At 41.4% G+C, this 18,095-nt stretch overlaps 2 protein-coding genes across 54 annotated transcripts in view; one reads left to right on the top strand and one right to left on the bottom strand.

The window, feature by feature from the left end:
* USP28 (ubiquitin specific peptidase 28) overlaps window positions 1-3,422 on the bottom strand; it is a 69,718-nt gene extending 66,296 nt beyond the window's left edge. For all 50 annotated transcript variants that reach the window (XM_081544774.1, XM_081544767.1, XM_081544754.1 and 47 more), the window contains exon 1: window positions 3,305-3,422. In XM_081544774.1, coding sequence (XP_081400900.1) covers window positions 3,305-3,361 — 57 coding nt within the window. In that variant the 5' untranslated portion in view covers window positions 3,362-3,422. The remainder of the gene's footprint in view (window positions 1-3,304) is intronic.
* Window positions 3,423-3,668: 246 nt separating this feature from the next.
* The window catches only part of HTR3B (5-hydroxytryptamine receptor 3B), an 81,236-nt gene continuing 66,809 nt past the window's right edge, over window positions 3,669-18,095 (top strand). For 2 of the 4 annotated variants that reach the window (XM_081544790.1, XM_081544793.1), the window contains exon 1: window positions 4,433-4,581. The gene's annotated coding sequence lies outside the window, so the exon portion shown is untranslated. Of the gene's footprint in view, window positions 4,582-18,095 lie in introns of all 4 variants that reach the window. The other 2 variants (XM_081544792.1, XM_081544791.1) reach the window with 2 other exon arrangements.

Consider the following 18,095-nt stretch of genomic DNA (forward strand, 5'->3'; position numbering starts at 1 on the left):
TTTTCATAGAGCTTCCGTTAGCAGGATGTGTGATGAGCCTTAGTATAGCTGCCAAGGTTGACAGGTTTGTAAGAGCCAACCTGACTTCAAATTGCTTGTCCTACTGAGGTAGGAGACAGTGGGTCTCTGGGCCGGACACCTGGTGGTTGTCAAGTGGAGTAAAACTAAGCATTTGTTCTCAACCAGACACTCTAAGGACAAAGCTAGTGGTAAGAGCTGAGCTCTGCTAAAGCAAAGAGATAAGGTGCCCACTCCCGAGGTCAAGGAAGACTTCCCTGTCTGCCCATGCGAAGGAATGCTTTTGGAGGTTGAAAAGGGAGGGGACCCCACCCCCTAATAAGTGTGGACACGCACCCACAGGCCTCTACAGTGGGAACCGTCACAGCAAAAAGTTGCACACGCATCTCCGGGAGGATCCATGGGCCAGTCAGGAATGAAGAGAGAAACAAGATAATTGGTCAAAGGTAAACAGACCTGGAAGGACTGTCCTATATAAATGATTTACCTCACCTCCTTACTGCTCCTCCTCATCCAGGATGTCCGCGCTTCTTTCTGGGTGTGTCTCTCAACGCCTGCACTCCTCTCCGGGGGTGTGTCTCTGCCTAGCTTCTGACTTACTGCATCACTCCTGGATACAGAGGATGCCCTGTCCAGGTGTGTATCTCTGCCCTGATTCTGAGTTGGATAAACAAACTGTTTTCCTGTGTGCTCTCCCATATATTGTGCTGTGTCTCTACTAATAAACTTTGTATCTGTTTTTACACTTTTTTGCCTCCTTGAAATATTCTTGCTTCAAACATGGGCAAGAGCCAGGGCCACTTTGCCTCTAGCCTCTAGCCCTTGGTGGTCCAGTGGCTGGGACTCTTGGTTTTCATCCAGGTTACCCAGGTTTAATTCCTGAGCAGGAAACTAAGATCTCTCTTCAGGACTGCTCGATGCTCTCCCTCCGAGAGCACTACAATAACAGTAAACACTGCTGCTGGGTTTTCATCTAAGCCAAGAACTGATTTAAATGGTGCACACTAAGTCACTTCAGTCTCGTCCGACTCTTTGCAATCCCATGGACTGTAGCCCACCAGGCTCCTCTGTCCATGAGCTTCTCCAGGCAAGAATACTGGAGTGGGCTGCTGTGCCCTCCTCCAGGGAATTTTCCCAACCCAGGGATCGAACCTGCATCTCTCATGTCTCCTGCATTAGCAGGTGGATTTTTTACCACTAGCACCACCTGGGAAGCTTCGATTTAAATGGTACCTACCCTCTTTTAGACTCAAGTGCAGACTGAGAACAGATTTCACAAGTACTGTGTTTTCGTCCCACTCAAGTTCTTCGGGGCTATAACAGCTTCTGCCTGCACCATGTATGCTGACCAATAAGGGAAAGGAAGCACTTTAAGTTTTAAATAGCTGCTGAGTGTCAGGGGAGGAGAGCTCCCCTCAATTAGAACAATTCAAGATCCTTTAATGGCAATGAAGAATTGCTTCAGAGAATTTAAAACAGAGTTCATTCTAACATGAAACTTAAGATGAAGAAGAAAATACCAAAATCTTTCCTCTGAGATGGGAAAGGTACTTCTCATATAAGACTCCTTCATTCTAGCCTGCTAACTTCAGGCATTTTACATTAGAAAAAACCAAAAGGGCAAACATTATCAAGCATTCCAAGCTTATCATCTGTCTGTATGGGGCGAATCGCTGGGAAGAACGGTAAATGTCATCACTCTGCAGGTTGCCAGGAATCAGGTCCTCCAGCCAGCCACAGCCACTGGAGTTCCAAAGCTTTCCAAAAATAGCTATGACTTACATACAAGTGTTCATTAAACACCTCACACATGAACGCTTAAACGGAGAAGGCTGAGACAGTGGTCATCTCTCAAAACTGCGGCAGAGGTAAATGCAGTTGCTGCTGACAAAAAGGCACATGGTCTCAACCAACAAATTTAAATATGACTTGCTCTCCCTTAAAATAGTCTCTTCTCTAAATCAACATGACAATCTCAAAACTAAGATTTTCCCACCTGCTTTTAATTCACTGTCCTTTAAACAAACAGAACTGATCTGTGAAATGAGATAAAATCCTGACTCACATTCCAAGGGTCATGTGTAAACACCTAACAATATTTCTATTAGAAATCAGCACATGAAACACCACTTGCCTACTTTCATTTTGGAGCCCAGGACCTGGAGGTATCTTTTACTACAGGAATTTAAAAAGGAAGTGCAGTCACTTTATACTCTATTGGTCTCTTGAGTGTCTGAGGGGGTAAAAAAAGGGCATAAAAGGTTTCTCACGTGGAAGTATCTGACAGCTCTGTACTGTAAATAGATAAATAGTTTATGAAATTCCTCACTTCCAAACTCGCATTTAAATACTTGGTACAGGTTCCCCATTCTGTCTTGAAAAAGCGCACCACTTAAGGGGTGAAGGGGTAGTGGTAAGTTAGAACATTCCAAAGTAACGTTAGAAGACATTCTCAAATTGCCCACTTTCCAAGTTTTTTTTTTTTTTTTGCACAGACATTAGCTTTTTTTCTCTCAAACCAGTGTTCTTTTCCTCTCACCTTCTTAGCCTAGAAATCCCTGTATTGATTTCAATCTTCTTAGATACTAGGACTGGGAAAGCATTATCAGCATACCTTCTATTCATCACGGCGTTCCTCCCCCTTCCTTAAAAATCTACAGTGATGAATGCAGTAACTGGGGATGCTGCTTTCTGCTTAAAAATATGGGGGGGGGGTGGAATGTAGAAGGTAGGAAGTGGTAACAAGGACCCTTGGTCTTTCACATGGTGTAGATAAAATCCTCGCTTTAACTTAGGTAACTTCGGTCTGCTTTAGACTTAAAACAGCACTGCCCTAAAAGGGATTCGAAAACAAAAACAAAAAAAGCAAAATCCAGCAAAGCTGCCCCTTTCCGAAGTTTCTCACCCCTGGTCGGGGGCCAGGAGCGCTCTCTTTAGAGATCCCTGATGCAGACAGCAGCCCACGTCCAGCCCTTTATTTTTCATATACCAAATTAGCCAGTCTCCCCCGAACTTCACCCCGTCTCCGGACCCCAAGAAGAGTCCTCAATCTGCGAGCGAGCCTTGCAGAGACTTCAGCTTCCTCCCGGAGCCCCGGTGCTCACCCCGGCCGGCGCGCTGCCCTCGCCCCCGCCGGGCCCGGGCGCCCTCCGCAGCCCCGCGCCCCATCTCCGCAGGCCCACCCGCCCGCCCGCGCCCCGCGCGGCTCCCGCCTGGGCCCCGCACCCCTACCCCATGGGACCCGGAGCCCGCCCCCCCGGTTCGTGCCCGCCGCCGCGAGGCCCACCGAGCCGTGGCGGTCGGTCGCTCCGGCCGCGTCGTCCTGCTGCAGCTCCGCAGTCATGGCCGAGACGCCCCTCCGCGGGCCACCCGCCTACCGCCGCCGCCGCCGGCCCAGCCTCGCCGGAGGAGGAGGAGAAGGAGGTGGAGGTGAAGGAGAAGACCCCGCCTCCGCCCTCCACCCCGCTCGAGCCCCGCCTCCACCCCGCCGCGCGCCGGAGGCTCAGCCTACACGCTCCGCCCCCGGCCTGCGCGCGCACGCCAGGCGCGTGGCCGCGGGCCGAGCCGCTCTGCGTGCTCCCGCGTACGCCGGGCTCTGACCCCGCGCAGGCCACGTGACCCCGGCCCCGCCCGCGCCTAACGGTCAGCTTGTACGTCGGTCGGACGGTCTGCGGCCCGGAAGTGGTGTTGCCGAGCCGGGACCCTGCTTTCCCAAGTCTCTGTTTCCGACGTCTGCCTTCAAAACCTCGTAATTTCTCGGACTCACCGCCGGCTCAAGACTACTCATAGACGAGTTAAAGCTAATCCCTGTTTTGGGAACCTGTCTTAGGGAACGGGTAATAGAGGATGTCCCACCTCACAGTGGAGTCATTTCCAAGTCCAGTGACGCGAAAAATGTTTCGTCCTGAAGAAAAGGGAAGACGGAGACTCGATGGAGTGGACCGACGTCTAAAGCTAACCAGACGGACCAGAACTTGTGTTCACTGATGATCGGGGAGGTACCCTGACACCGACCTGGGTGTGGGGAGCAAGAATCGCCACGTTGTCCCATTTTAGATTTTCTGACGTTCAAACTAAAATTTCATAGTATTTTGTTAAGCTTGAGCCGGATGCATACGATGGCATAAAAGAGCTAAGGTGCCCTCAATTTATTTTCAACAATTTGGTGGAAATGGTAACTGCTAAACCCTACTTCACATTCACATGTACCACAGTGACAATCCACTTGGCTGTTCCAAATCTGTGTGGAGGCTGGGTAGGGAAGGATCTCTTTTCGGGTGTACAGCTTATATCCTTGCCCTGGTCTAAGCCCTTGGGTAGCACCTTCAGTGTGAATTTTATGTGGATAGTGGCCTTTCCTGTGCTGCTGGCCTTGTTGTCCATGTGATTGTGATGTTTCACCGGTAGGCCTTCTAGTCTGCATGTGAGCAGTTTGAGGCAAAAGGAAACAGGTACACATCAGGTGCAGCTCCCATGGGAGACCCGATTATTCTCAGGAGCCTGGGCCATGACTGCTGCTACTTCCTTCACCTGGAGATTCAGGGCCCTCCCTTTGCCTAGCAGGTAAACTTGCAGCGTGATCATAATCTTCCACATAAAACAGGGTGTGTGTTTATGTCTGATGGTTGTAGGACTTTTTATGCTTGTGGCTTTGTCTTTTTTTCCCCCTCATGTGTAATCCTGTGTTCCTGGCCTCAACTTGGAGGGCAGGGGGTCATTGCAAAACAAACTGATTTCTCAGTCCAGTTTATTTGCAGCATTGCATACTTCTACATTGCTCCTAAAGCAGCTCCTATTTGCCTTTGCAATTTTTAGGAAATTGCTTATTTAATGTGTTTAAATGAGCTGGAAACTTATAAATCTTGTTTATGAAAATTTCCTTAAAAGACCACCAGAGATCTATACTCCTATATCTGAAAGACGTTTGTACAGCCATTTGATAAATAGAGGTCTCTTTTGAGTTTTGAGTAAACATATTTCTGCTATATGGCTCTAAACAGTGCTCCAGATGTAATAAATTTGATAGAATCTGAGAGCTGTATATGTGGTAAATCCTCTTAGCCCCCTTGGGTTTAACTGCCACCTGATCCCAGACATGGTAATCAGCTAGAGACACCCTTTCCAACCAGAGAATTTAATGACCACTGTACATCATTGCTTTGCCATGAGTTGTCAATCTTCATGGTGATCAGATATCAGAAGTAGGTATCATGGAAAGTGCTGTCACTACAGAAAACCCCTTCTCATTTTCCCTTAAACCCATACTTGAAGCTCCAGATTAATTGCATTATTAGTTGATAATCATTTCAAGAATATTCAGGAAAAAAAGAAATAAGAAGAAGCAGTAGCAAATACTTGTTTGGAAAGGGAATCATTTCCAGAGTATTTTCCCAAAGGAAAAAATTGAAAAAAAAATGTTCCTCTCCTGGAAAAGTTTTTGTCCCAATGCTGAGTTATTTTCTGAATCAACGGATTTACATTTCTGCTTCTGATTTACCTCAATTCCAAGGTATAGTTTCTTTTAATAAAATGATTCCACTTCATTGTTATTGAATACTAGTTTGGAGCTTCTGTGGGCTAAATGAGAATGAAGGGGAAATGTTAGAAAAGGAAAAAAGGAAACAAAGATGTTTATATGTATTTTCGTCTCTGCTTCACCCTGTGAATACTTTCGCCACTGGCTTTAGAGCAACTGGATTTGAAAGATGGCTGAGGCTGATTGACAGGTGTGAATGTTCTTTGAGCTATGGATTCCTTTCCAGGAATGATCTAGTCGGGAATGTCCTTAAGAGCCAGCTTCTCAGCAGTTAGGAAATGGTCTTTCTTACTACGGAGGAAAGAATATGGATATTTATTTCTGTTACAACCCCTAAATAAAAGAGTTGGATGATATATAAGGTTAAATATGGATGTTAAAAAATGTTTGAGGAAAGGCTCTCATTTTGCCAGTCAATAAATGAGTTTCCAACCTTTGTGAAATGTATACTATTGGCAGTGTAGTTTGTGGAGAAGTGAAACAGCTTTCAGTGAAATTAAGGAGTTCATTTTATAATAATTTGAGAAGTATTTGGTGTTGGTATTCAAAATAACATCAAATTCCCTTCTTTTTGTATCTCTAGAAAAGACAGAAACACCTTTAAAAAAAGCTTCTAAAATCTATTTTCATGAAATTCATGAAAACCTTAAACTCTTGGGATTCAATTTTTCTTTTATAAGAAAGTGAAAACAACTTTAGCCTCCAAATAAAAAGGTAAAAATAGACAGTTAGAAATAAGCCCATTTTTGCAAACTTCAGTTTTGACAGCATTGTAACCCAGTGGGGATAAGATGGATTTTAAATAAATAGTTCTCATTTCTTCATATAAAAGTTAGTTTTGGATTCTTAGGTTATAAACAAATGTAATCAAAGGCTTAAATATAAAAAAGCAAAATTTAAAACTTATGAAACATTTCATTGGAAAATCTCTATCCTTAAGGCATGGAGAATTTTCTTAAATTAGAGACAAAAGCATAGTCCATAAAAGAAAAGGTTGATAGCTTAAATATATTAAAATTAAGAATTTCTTATCATCAAAAAGTACCACAGGAAAAATGAAGATACCAATAAACTGGGAAAAATATTTACAACACATACAGTTGATAACATATTAGTATCTAGGACAAATCTCTAGTTTCATTTGACATGGTTAACATATTGGGCCCAATAATTCTTTACTGTGGAGGCTGTGCTTTATAAGATGTTTTAGCATCATCTCTGATCTCAACCTATTAGATGCTTGCCCTGCCAAGTTGTGTGACCATTAAAAATGTCTCCAGACATTGCCAGATGTTTCCTAAGGGGCAATTTCTCCTCCATTTGAGAATCATATATTTAAACTACATGAAAAATGATATGTCAGACAAAGACAAATATTCTACATAATGTGGAATCTAGAAAATGAATGAATATGACAAACAGATTCAGATATAGAGAACAAATCTAGTGTTGCCAGTGGAGAGAGGGAAGAAAAGAGGGCCAAGATAGGGGTAGGGGATTAAGAGATAAAGACTACTATTTATAAAATAAATAAGCAACAAGGATATATTATACAATAGGGAAATATAGCCATTATTTTGTACTGACTTTTTTGTAGTTTTTTAATTATATTTTTAATTGGAGGATAATTACAATATTGTATTTCTGCCATACATTGACATGAATCAGTCATGGGTGTACATATGTCTCCTCCCTCTTGAACCTCCTTTCCACCTGTCATCCCATCCCACCCCTCTAGGTTGTCACAGAACACCAGGTTTGAGAACCCTGAATCATATTCAAATTCCCATGGCTATTTTCATGCAAAGATAGGCTCGATAAAGGACAGAAATGGTATGGACCTAACAGAAGCAGAAGATATTAAGAAGAGGTGGCAAGAATACACAGAAGAACTGTACAAAAAAGATCTTCACGACCCAGATAATCACGATGGTGTGATCACTCACCTAGAGCCAGACATCCTGGAATGTGAAGTCAAGTGGGCCTTAGAAAGCATCACTATGAACAAAGCTAGTGGAGGTGATGGAATTCCAGTTGAGCTATTTCAAATCCTGAAAGATGATGCTGTGAAAGTGCTGCACTCAATATGCCAGCAAATTTGGAAAACTCAGCAGTGGCCACAGGACTGGAAAAGGTCAGTTTTCATTCCAATCCCAAAGAAAGGCAATGCCAAAGAGTGCTCGAACTACCGCACAATTGCACTCATCTCACATGCTAGTAAAGAAATGCTCAAAATTCTCCAAGCCAGGCTTTAGCAATACGTGAACCATGAACTTCCAGATGTTCAAGCTGGTTTTAGAAAAGGCAGAGGAACCAGAGATCAAATTGCCAACATCCGCTGGATCATCGAAAAAGCAAGAGAGTTCCAGAAAAACATCTATTTCTGCTTTATTGACTATGCCAAAGCCTTTGACTGTGTGGATCACAATAAACTGTGGGAAATTCTGAAAGAGATAGGAATACCAGACCATCTGACCTGTCTCTTGAGAAACCTGTATGCAGGTCAGGAAGCACATTGAGAACTGGACATGGAACAACAGACTGGTTCCAAATAGGAAAAGGAGTACGTCAAAGCTGTATACTGTCTCCCTGCTTATTTAACTTATATGCAGAAGACATCATGAGAAACACTGGGCTGGAAAAAACACAAGCTGGAATCAAGATTGCTGGGAGAAATATCAATAACCTCAGATATGTGGATGACACCACCCTTATGGCAGAAAGTGAAGAAGAATTAAAGAGCCTCTTGATGAAAGTGAAAGAGGAGAGTGAAAAAGTTGGCTTAAAGCTCAACGTTCAGAAAACTAAGATCATGGCATCTGGTCCCATCACTTCATGGGAAATAGATGGGGAAACAGTGGAAACAGTGTCAGACTTTATTTTTGGGGGCTCCAAAATCACTGCTGATGGTGATTGCAGCCATGAAATTAAAAGACGCTTACTCCTTGGGAGGAAGGTTATGGCCAACCTAGATAGCATATTTAAAAGCAGAGACATTACTTTGCCAACAAAAGTCTGTCTAGTCAAGGCTATGGTTTTTCCAGTGGTCATGTATGGATGTGAGAGTTGGGTGGTGAAGAAAGCTGAGCACCGCAGAACTGATGCTTTTGAACTGTGATGTTGGAGAAGACTCTTGAGAGTCCCTTGGACTGCAAGGAGATCCAATCAATCCATCCTAAAAGAAATCAATCCTGGGTGTTCATTGGAAGGACTGATGTTGAAGCTGAAACTCCAATACTTTGGCCCCCTCATGCAAAGGGTTGACTCATTGGAAAAGACCCTAATGCTGGGTAGGATTGGGGGCAGGAGGAGAAGGGGACGACAGAGGATGAGATGGTTGGATGGCATCACCGACTCGTTGGACATGGGTTTGGGTCGACTCCAGGAGTTGGTGATGGACAGAGAGGCCTGGTGTGCTGCAATTCATGGGGTCGCAAAGAGTTGGACACGACTGAGCGACTGAACTGAACTGAATGTATTTGTTTCACTGTTACTCTGTCAATTAGTCCTTCCCTCTCCTTCCCCCACAGTGTCCACAAGTCTGTTCTCTATGTCTGCATCTCCATTGCTGCCCTGCAAATAGGTTCATCAGCACCATCTTTCTAGATCCCAGATATATGCTTTTACAGATATTTGTTTCTCTGAATTAATTCACACTGTATAATAGGTTCATCTACCTTATTAGAACTGACTTCCAATGCGTTCCTTTTCATGGCTAAGTAATATTCCATTGTACATAAGCATCACAACTTCTTTATTCATTCATCTGTTGATGGACATCTAGGTTGCTTCCATGTCCTAGCTATTGTAAATAGTGCTGCAGTGAACATTGCGGTACATATGTCTTTTTCATTTATGATTTCCTCATGGCACCCCACTCCAGTACTCTTGCCTGGAAAATCCCATGGACGGAGGAGCCTGGTAGGCTACAGTCCATGGGGTGGCTAAGAGTCGGACACGACTGAGCAACTTCAGTTTCATTTTTCCCTTTCATGCACTGGAGAAGGAAATGGCAACCCACTCCAGTATTCTTGCCTGGAGAATCCCAGGGACGGTGGAGCCTGGTGGGCTGCCGTCTATGGAGTCGCACAGAGTCGGACACGACTGAAGCGACTTAGCAGCAGCAGCAGCAGGGTATATACCTAGTGGGATTGGTGGATCATATGGTAGTTTTATTCCTAGTTTCTTAAGGAATCTCCATAGTGTTCTCTATAGTGGCTGTATCAATTTACATTCCCACCAACAGTGCAAAAGGGTTGTCTTTATTCCACACCCTCTCCAGCATTTATTGTTTGTAGAATTTTTGATGATGACCATTCTGACCAGTGTGAGGTGACACCACTGTAGTTTAGATTTGCATTTCTCTAATAATGAGTGATCTTGAGCATCTTTTCATGTGTTTGTTAGCCATTTGTATGTCTTCTTTGGAGAAATGTCTGTTCAGGTCTTCTGCCCACCTTTTGATTGGATGAGCTGCTTGTATATTTTGGAGATTAATCCTTTGTTGTAATAACTTTAAATGGAGTGCAGTCTATTAAAATATTGAATTACTATGTTGTAAACCTGAAACTAATATAATATTGTAAATCAACTATATTTGAACTAAAAATGAAGATAAGTAAATTAAGTGAATAACTCTTACAAATTAAAAGACAGTGCAATAGAAAAAAAATGCTAAAGGCCTAAGCAAGGCATTTCACAGAAAAGGAAATACAAGCATACAAAAAGGTGCTGAGGACTTCCTGGTGGGTGCTTCTACTGCAGGGGGTGCAAATTCCATCTCTGGTTGAGTAACTAAGATCCTGCATGCCGTGCAGGGCATCACCAAAAATAAATAAATTTTTAAAGGTGCTAAACTCACTGGTAATCAGGAGCACATGAATTAAAACCATAAATACATCATTTCATGCATTCAACTGACAAAATACTTTAAGTCCATATTAACAAGTGTTGGTGAGAATGCAGAGCAATGGAAGAACACTTTACACTGTTTGGTAGTGTAAAATAGCACAACCACTTTGGAAAACACTTTGACATTAGCTACTAAAATTGGACTTCCCTAGTGGCTCAGTGGTAAAGAATCCACCTGCCAACGCAGGAGTCACAGATTTGATCTCTGGGTCAGAAAGACCCTTTGGGGAAGAAAACGTCATCCCACTCCAGTATTCTTGCCTGGAAAATCCCATGGACAGAGGAGCCTGGCAGGCTACAGTCCATGGGGTGGCAGAGAGTTGTACACAACTTAGTGATTAAATAACAACAACTAAACTTTGAAGTCATGTGTGGCTCATGGCCAACAATTCCTCCCCTAAGTAAGTATCCTAGAAAGATTCTTGAACATTTTTACCAAGATATATGTACAGAAATGTTCATAACACTTTGAACAGCAGACAATACAGGAAACAACCTAAATAAATCAATAGTATACAAGTATATAAATTGCTCAAATCTTGTATAGACATTCAATGGAACATTATACAACATCAAAAAGGAATGAATGATAGCCATGCAATAACATGAGTGAAACTCAGGATCATAGTCTTGTGGGATGAAAAGCAAAAAACATGTACACCCGTGGTGGATTCATGTCAATGTATGGCAAAAAAAATACAATATTGTAAAGTTAGAAAATAAACTAATTTAAAAAATAAAAATAAAAAAATATCAAAAAAGAAAAGCAAAGCACAGATGATGACATACAATATGACTCCATTTATACACATTTTTTAAATGTTAATGTTTTGTCTATGGAGACAAACATGATTAAACTACAAATAAAAGAACACTATAAACCCAAAATTCAGAATAGAAGCTCTGACGGAAGAGATGGGATGGGGAAGAGTCATATAAGGGCCTTCAAAGATACTGATAATGTTCTATTTTCATAAGTCAGTTGGTAGATACGTGAGTATTCATTAAATTATTTTGTATGTATTCTATAACAAAAGATCAGAAGTACACTAATCAAAAAATAAAGATCAAAAGCATACCATCCTCATTCTCTAATAGCATTTCTGTGTCCTCAAAAACCTCTGACAAAAGTCTCTAGTTTACAGAAAAAAACCCTATTATGTGATTGATAAGGCATACTTTCCTAATTAGAAATTGTAAGTTGACTATCTTCAAGATAAAACAAACAAAAATTACCATTCCATTTTATGTAGGATGTGCCAAAAATCCAGATTTTAGATTTTAGCAAGTCTACATTGCAAAATATTTTCCCTTTTAGCTCCCAGCTCTTTGCGAAAGACTTCTGTGTGTTGACTGAAAAACAAAACACACAGGTGCAGTTGAGAATTGTGTTTAATTCTGTAGCTTTAATGAGGACTATAGCCTAGGATATAGCCATGTTCTGAGGAATTGTTCCAAGGACGTAAAGGAAAAGGATATATAGGAGTTTTTGTGAAAAGGAAAAAGTAGTCAAGCATTGAAAGATTACTGCTAATCACAAAAAAAGACATCTCAAGATGATTTTAGTATTTTTCTATGTATGGAAAGATGTAAGAGTCTGGGCTTACTGAAATTATTCCTTTGATATGCATCTTATCAACAATCTCAAATATGCAGATGACACCAGTCTAATGGCGGAAAGTGAAGTACTAACTTACCCCTTGATGAGGGTGAAAGAGGAAAGTGAAAAAGCTGGCTTGAAACTCAACATTCAAAAAACTAAGATCATGGCACCCGGTTCCATCACTTCATGGCAAATAGAAGAGGAAAAAGTGGAAGCAGTGACATTTTATTTTCTTGGGCTCCAAAATCATTGTGGATAATGACTACAGCCATGAAATTAGGACACTTGCTCCTTGGAAGGAAAGCTATGACAAGCCTAGACTGTATTATAAAAGCAGAGACATCACTTTGCTGACAAATGTCCATATAGTCAAAACTATGGTTTTTCCAGTAGTCATGTACAGATGTGAGAGTTGGACCATGAAGACTGAGCGCCAAAAAACTGATGCTTTCCAATTGTGGTGCTGTAGAAGGCTCTTTAGGGTCTCTTGGACTGCAAGGAGATCAAACCAGTCAATCCTAAAGGAAATCAACCCTGAATATTCTTTGGAAGGACTGGTGCTGAAGCTGAAGCTCCAATACTTTGGCCACCTGATGCAAAGAGCCAACTCATTGGAAAAGACCCTAGGAAATGATGCTAGGAAAGATTGAAGGCAGAAAGAGAAGGGGGCAGCAGAGATTGAGATGGTTAGATAGTATCACCAACTCACTCAATAGACATGAATTTGAGCAAACTCTGGAAATAGTGGAAGAGCGAGGAGCCTGGTGTGCTACAGTCCATGGAGTCACAAACAAGTCAGACACCACTTATGGACTGAACAACAACATGTGTGCTATCGAGGGCCAGAATCTTTTCTCTGCCCAAAATTCCCCTCGGCACAACAGATGGCTTTATGGCTGCTACATACTTTGTTTACTGAAATGGCAGGCGGGCCCTACTTTGTCCACATGTGTCATAGCTAGAACCTTGCTACAGAAAATAAAAACATGACTTGAGATAAAAACCAGAAAGCTACCACCCAAGAAAAGCAAATAGAAACTTCTGTAATGCAGCAAGTACTGCGACATAAATTTGGGCTCCAGGTGACTTAATTTTTTTTCACTCAGGATCACTATTAAAGTAAAAAATATTACTCCTCAAAATATCAGAATGGAAAGAAAGGATGAGGCACAAGTGACAAATACAATTTTGCTTGTATTTTTTAAATGATCAAATACTTGACTCTTAAAGTGGGGGGCATTTTTAGAGGAAGTGATAGCTAACTTTATTGAGAACTTATGGACTAGGTGATGTTCTGAGTGCTTTGCATGTATTACTCATTTTATCCTCCCAAGTAAGTTCGATTGTTTTTTTTTTTTAATACCTGCTTCACAAGTGAGTAAACCACCACAGGAGGTTTATTTGCCCAAAGATTCTACTAATAAAGGTAGAGACAGGATTCTAAGCTAAGCAATCTGTCTCTCTTTCTATAGCCTGAGGTGAGATATAAGAGGATTCTGGTTAGAGAAACCCTAGCTGGGAAAGATGAACAATTAAGAGAACGAAAAGCCTTCAAAGACTTCTCTGAGAAGGTGCTATTTGAGTTGAGAAAGACAATGGGGATCTTGGCACGCAGAAGACCATTTACTGTTGGGGTAACCACAGGTCCCAGATTGCTGGTACAATTGTAGTTTAACCCTATTCTCCGAGCATGATTGTTAGTAGCTCCACCTTTCTCAAATGTATAGGTTTGGGTGAAAATTATATATTCTGTCTACTTATGGAGCATTTTAACTTGAACTTAATTTAAGCAGTGATCCTAGAGACTCTTAACCATAGTATTTCCCGAAGTATTTCTGAGCATGTATCATTCACAAGTATTAGTTTTATATCTAAGGAACACAGCTAGAAGGAATAGAGGGTAGCCTAGAGTGAATGAATTCCCTGCCTGGAGTCCCATGCCCTTAAGGGGCTGTAACTCTTTCACTTTTGTAAACTAACCTTTATTGGCAAGGCCTAGATGGCCTCGAGGCCATCCCTGAAGAGATGGAGACATTGTGGAGTTGGAGGTAGGGTGGATAAATAAATGGTCTCTGCCTCAGGGGTAAAAGCTAAGGGCAGAAATTAAATGGGGCTTTCAGCCCCAGGGGTTCACTGGTGGCTCAGACACTAAGAAATCTGCCTGCAATGCAGAAGACCTGGGTTTGATCCCTGGGTCAGGAAAATCCCCTGGAGGAGGGCATGACAACCCATTCCAGTATTCTTGCCTAGAGAATCCCATGGACTGAGGAGCTTGGAGGACTACAGTCCATAGGGTCGCAAAGAGTCGGACACAACTGAGCAAATAACACTTTTTCAGCTCCCATTGGAGAGGAAAGTTTAGAATTTCAGACCTGAGGAGGCAAAAGTGAGAACACTGGAAGCTCTGAAACAATTGTTTGTTGTACTTATTGTCTCTAACACTTCTCCAGAGTAATCCATAGCAAGCAGCTTAAAACCAAAGGAACGGGTACTGAATAGACTGGAACCCAGCCGTTTTTGTGAGGCACTGTAGCACTATCGAATGGGTGTCAGCGGCTTCAGGGAGTTCACGTATTGTCTTCCTGGGGCCACCAGATTAGAGAGATGGTCTCTGCAAATCAAGGAGCTCTTGTACCAAGGAGTAAAAAGCTTTGGGAAAGTATTTCCGCTTAAGATTGTTAGTCATGTTGGGACCTTAGTGGTCCTCAGGTTAGGAATCTGCCTTCAGTGCAAGGGATGCAAGTTCAGTCCCTCGTCGGGGAACTAAGATCCCACAGGCCAGGGGGTAACTCGGCTAGTGTGCCACAGGTAGAGAGCCCGCCCATGCAGGCAAAATTAAAGACAAAATTGTCAGTCTTGTTATTTGAAGAAGAGGATTCTCAATTTTGGTTCCCTCAACTTCATGAAAAGATGTGCAGTGATCCTAGTAACTTATTTTATGCTAAGTCTCATTATTTTGATGGCAAGTCAAGGAGAATGGGCTGAGGGCAAACCAATGCTGTGATTTGTTTCTGAATGAGCTGGTTCTGAGCTCATCTGGTGAACATGAAAATACTGTGACATGAACTGACACTTGAAAAAGTTTGATTTTTACAAATGCTAAATATGCATTGTTCAACCTAGACAGGGCAAAGAGCCCGGGCTCCGTTAGCCTGCAGACATCACCAAGTGAGTCTGTACATTCAGAGCAGATTGTAGAGATTTCTTGAAGCAGAAGTTTGTTAGAGTGACATTTTTGTTTCCTTTCTTGGTTAGCTGTATTTAGTCATACTAGAAAAACTAGGGTACATCTTTATTTGGGAATCTCTATTGGTAAAATCTAAAAAACTGAACCATTCAAGGATGTAAGATATCTTTATCTTAAACTAAGCTACTAGAGCTATTGTCTCTTTTATAAAATCACATTAAAAGTAGTTTTATTTTTCTCACCAAAGAATTTACATTTAAAATTTTTATTTATTATTATAGTTCTTATCTATTTTTACGTTAAGGTTTGAAAAATTAATAATAATGAATCATTATTTTATGATTATATTCATTTCACAGCAACTGATACTTTCCTTCTGTATTACTGATACAGTGTTGACTTTTTTATTTTTTGGCTGCACCGGATCTTCGTGGCTGGGTGCAGGCTTTCTCCAGTTGCAGTGCATCAGCCTCTCATTGTGGTCGCTTCCGTTGTTAGGGAGAAAAGATTCTAGGCTTTTGGAACATGGTCTCTGGAGTTGTGCTGCACGACTTAGTTGCCCTCTGGCATGTGGGGTCTTCCCGGACCAGAGATCCAACCTGTGTCTCTTGAATTGGCAGATGGATTCTTAACCACTGAACCACTAAAGAAGTCCTTGACTTTTAAAATAAACCTAAATAAAACTGTAGCAATCAAGAGGACTGTTTTGACACGGGGGAATAAAATCTTAACAAACCTACCCTCCAACAGATAACAACTATGAACTCTGGATAAAAAACAACCACTTGAAGGATCTGAGCATTAAATACAGGTCTTAAAAAGGAATCAAAACGTGAAAGAAAGTTCTGAGAAAGGGTGTGTGCCCCATTTAGGAAGCATTATTCTAACAACAGGCTATAATTTCAGCATGACATAGGGTGGTTGAAGCACTTAGAGAAAACCAATCAGATTTCTGGACTGATGAACCATAAACTAGAGCTTGGGATGTTTAAATACAGCCACTCAATAGTGAGGGAGGGAATTGCAAAAAGGAGAAAAGTAGAGGAGAGTATTCCTGGGTTCTTGTGTAGACTCTGCCCAAGTCTCTGGCTAACTCTTCTACCATAGACACAAAGCACCTCAAAAAGGACAAAAAAAAATCAGCTGAGCTTTGAGCTGTTACCCACCCTAGAGGAAATAGTTTAAAGTTTGAATATAATCAAATTAATTTCACTGCTAAAACAAAAACATTAACACACACACATACACATCTTTTCTTCCTTTTAGATATAACAGAATCTAGTCTGAACAAAACAGCAATGTGCAGTATACAGTAAAAAATTACTCAACATATAAAGAACCAGGAAAATGTGACCCATTCTCAAAAGACAATCAGTTCAGATCAAGATGTTAGAATTATCAGATAAATATTCAATGAAGTAAAGGAAAACAAACATGTAATAAATAAAAAGTTAGAAAACCCCAACAGATAACAAAATATAAACAAGACCAAAATGAAAAATTTAGAATTTAAAACATTCAATATTTGAAATAAAAGAGTAATTGAATTGGCTTTATAACATGCTATATATTTATGTAAAGGAAAAAGTATAATATTTTATTATAGTGTATATAATACATGTAAATAGAATACATATGACAGTAATAGGAGCTAATAAATTGAACTAAGTGATTACAAAGTTACTACATGTCATGGGAAGAAACAGTCCTAACTCTAAAAGTGGACTGTGGAAAGTTAAGAATGGATATTTTAATCCCTAGTGCAATCGCTAAGAAAATTATGTAAAAGGGATAGCTAAAATGTCAATTGTTGTTCAGTTGCTCAGTTATGTCCCACTCTGTGACTCCATGGACTACAGCATGCCAGGCCTCCCTGTCCCTCACCATCTCCTAGAGTTTTCCCAAGTTCATGTCCACTGCATTGGTGATACCATCCAGCCATCTCATCCTCTGATGCCCTCTTCTTCTCTCAGTCTCTCCCAGCATCAGGGACTTTTCCAATGAGTTGGCTGTTCAAATCAGGAGACCAAAATGCTGTAGCTTCAGCTTCAGCATCAATCCTTCCAATGAGTATTCAGGGAAGATTTCCTTTAAGACTGACTGGTTTAATCTCCTTGTTGTCCAAGGGACTTTTAGGAGTCTTCTCTAGCACCACAGTTCAAAGGCATCAATTCTTTGGTGCTCTGCCTTTTTTGTGGTCCAGCTCTCACAAAATATAAGACCAAAATGAAAAATTTAGAATTTAAAACATTCAGTATTTGAAATAAAAGAGTAATTGAATTGGCTTTATAACATGCTACATATTTATGTAAAGGAAAAAGTATAATATTTTATTATAATGTATACAATATGTATATAGTCAAGGCTATAAGCTACAACTATACGGGCCTTTGACTATAGCCTTGACTATACAGACCTTTGTCGGCAGAGTGATGTCTCTGCTTTTCAACACATTGTCTAGGTTTGTCACAGCTTTCCTGCCAAGAAGCAATCGTCTTCTGATTTTATGGCTGTAGTCACCATCCACAGTGATTTCAGAGCCCAAGAAGAGGAAATCTGTCACTGCTTCCACTTTTTCCCCTTCTATTTGCCATGAAGTAGTGGTGAAGAGGAATATTTAAAAACTTGCTGCTGCTGCTAAGTCGCTTCAGTCGTGTCTGACTCTGCGCAACCCCATAGATGGCAGCCCACCAGGCTCCGCCGTCCCTGGGATTCTCCAGGCAAGAACAATGGAGTGGGTTGCCATTTCCTTCTCCAATGCATAAAAGTGAAAAGTGAAAGTGAAATCGCTCAGTCATCTCTGACTCCTAGCGACCCCATGGACTGCAGCCTACCAGGCT

Source organism: Giraffa tippelskirchi, chromosome 11 (genome assembly GCF_054371585.1).
Source record: "Giraffa tippelskirchi isolate mGirTip1 chromosome 11, T2T-mGirTip1v1.2.pri, whole genome shotgun sequence".
In the NCBI taxonomy this organism is placed as follows: domain Eukaryota; kingdom Metazoa; phylum Chordata; class Mammalia; order Artiodactyla; family Giraffidae; genus Giraffa; species Giraffa tippelskirchi.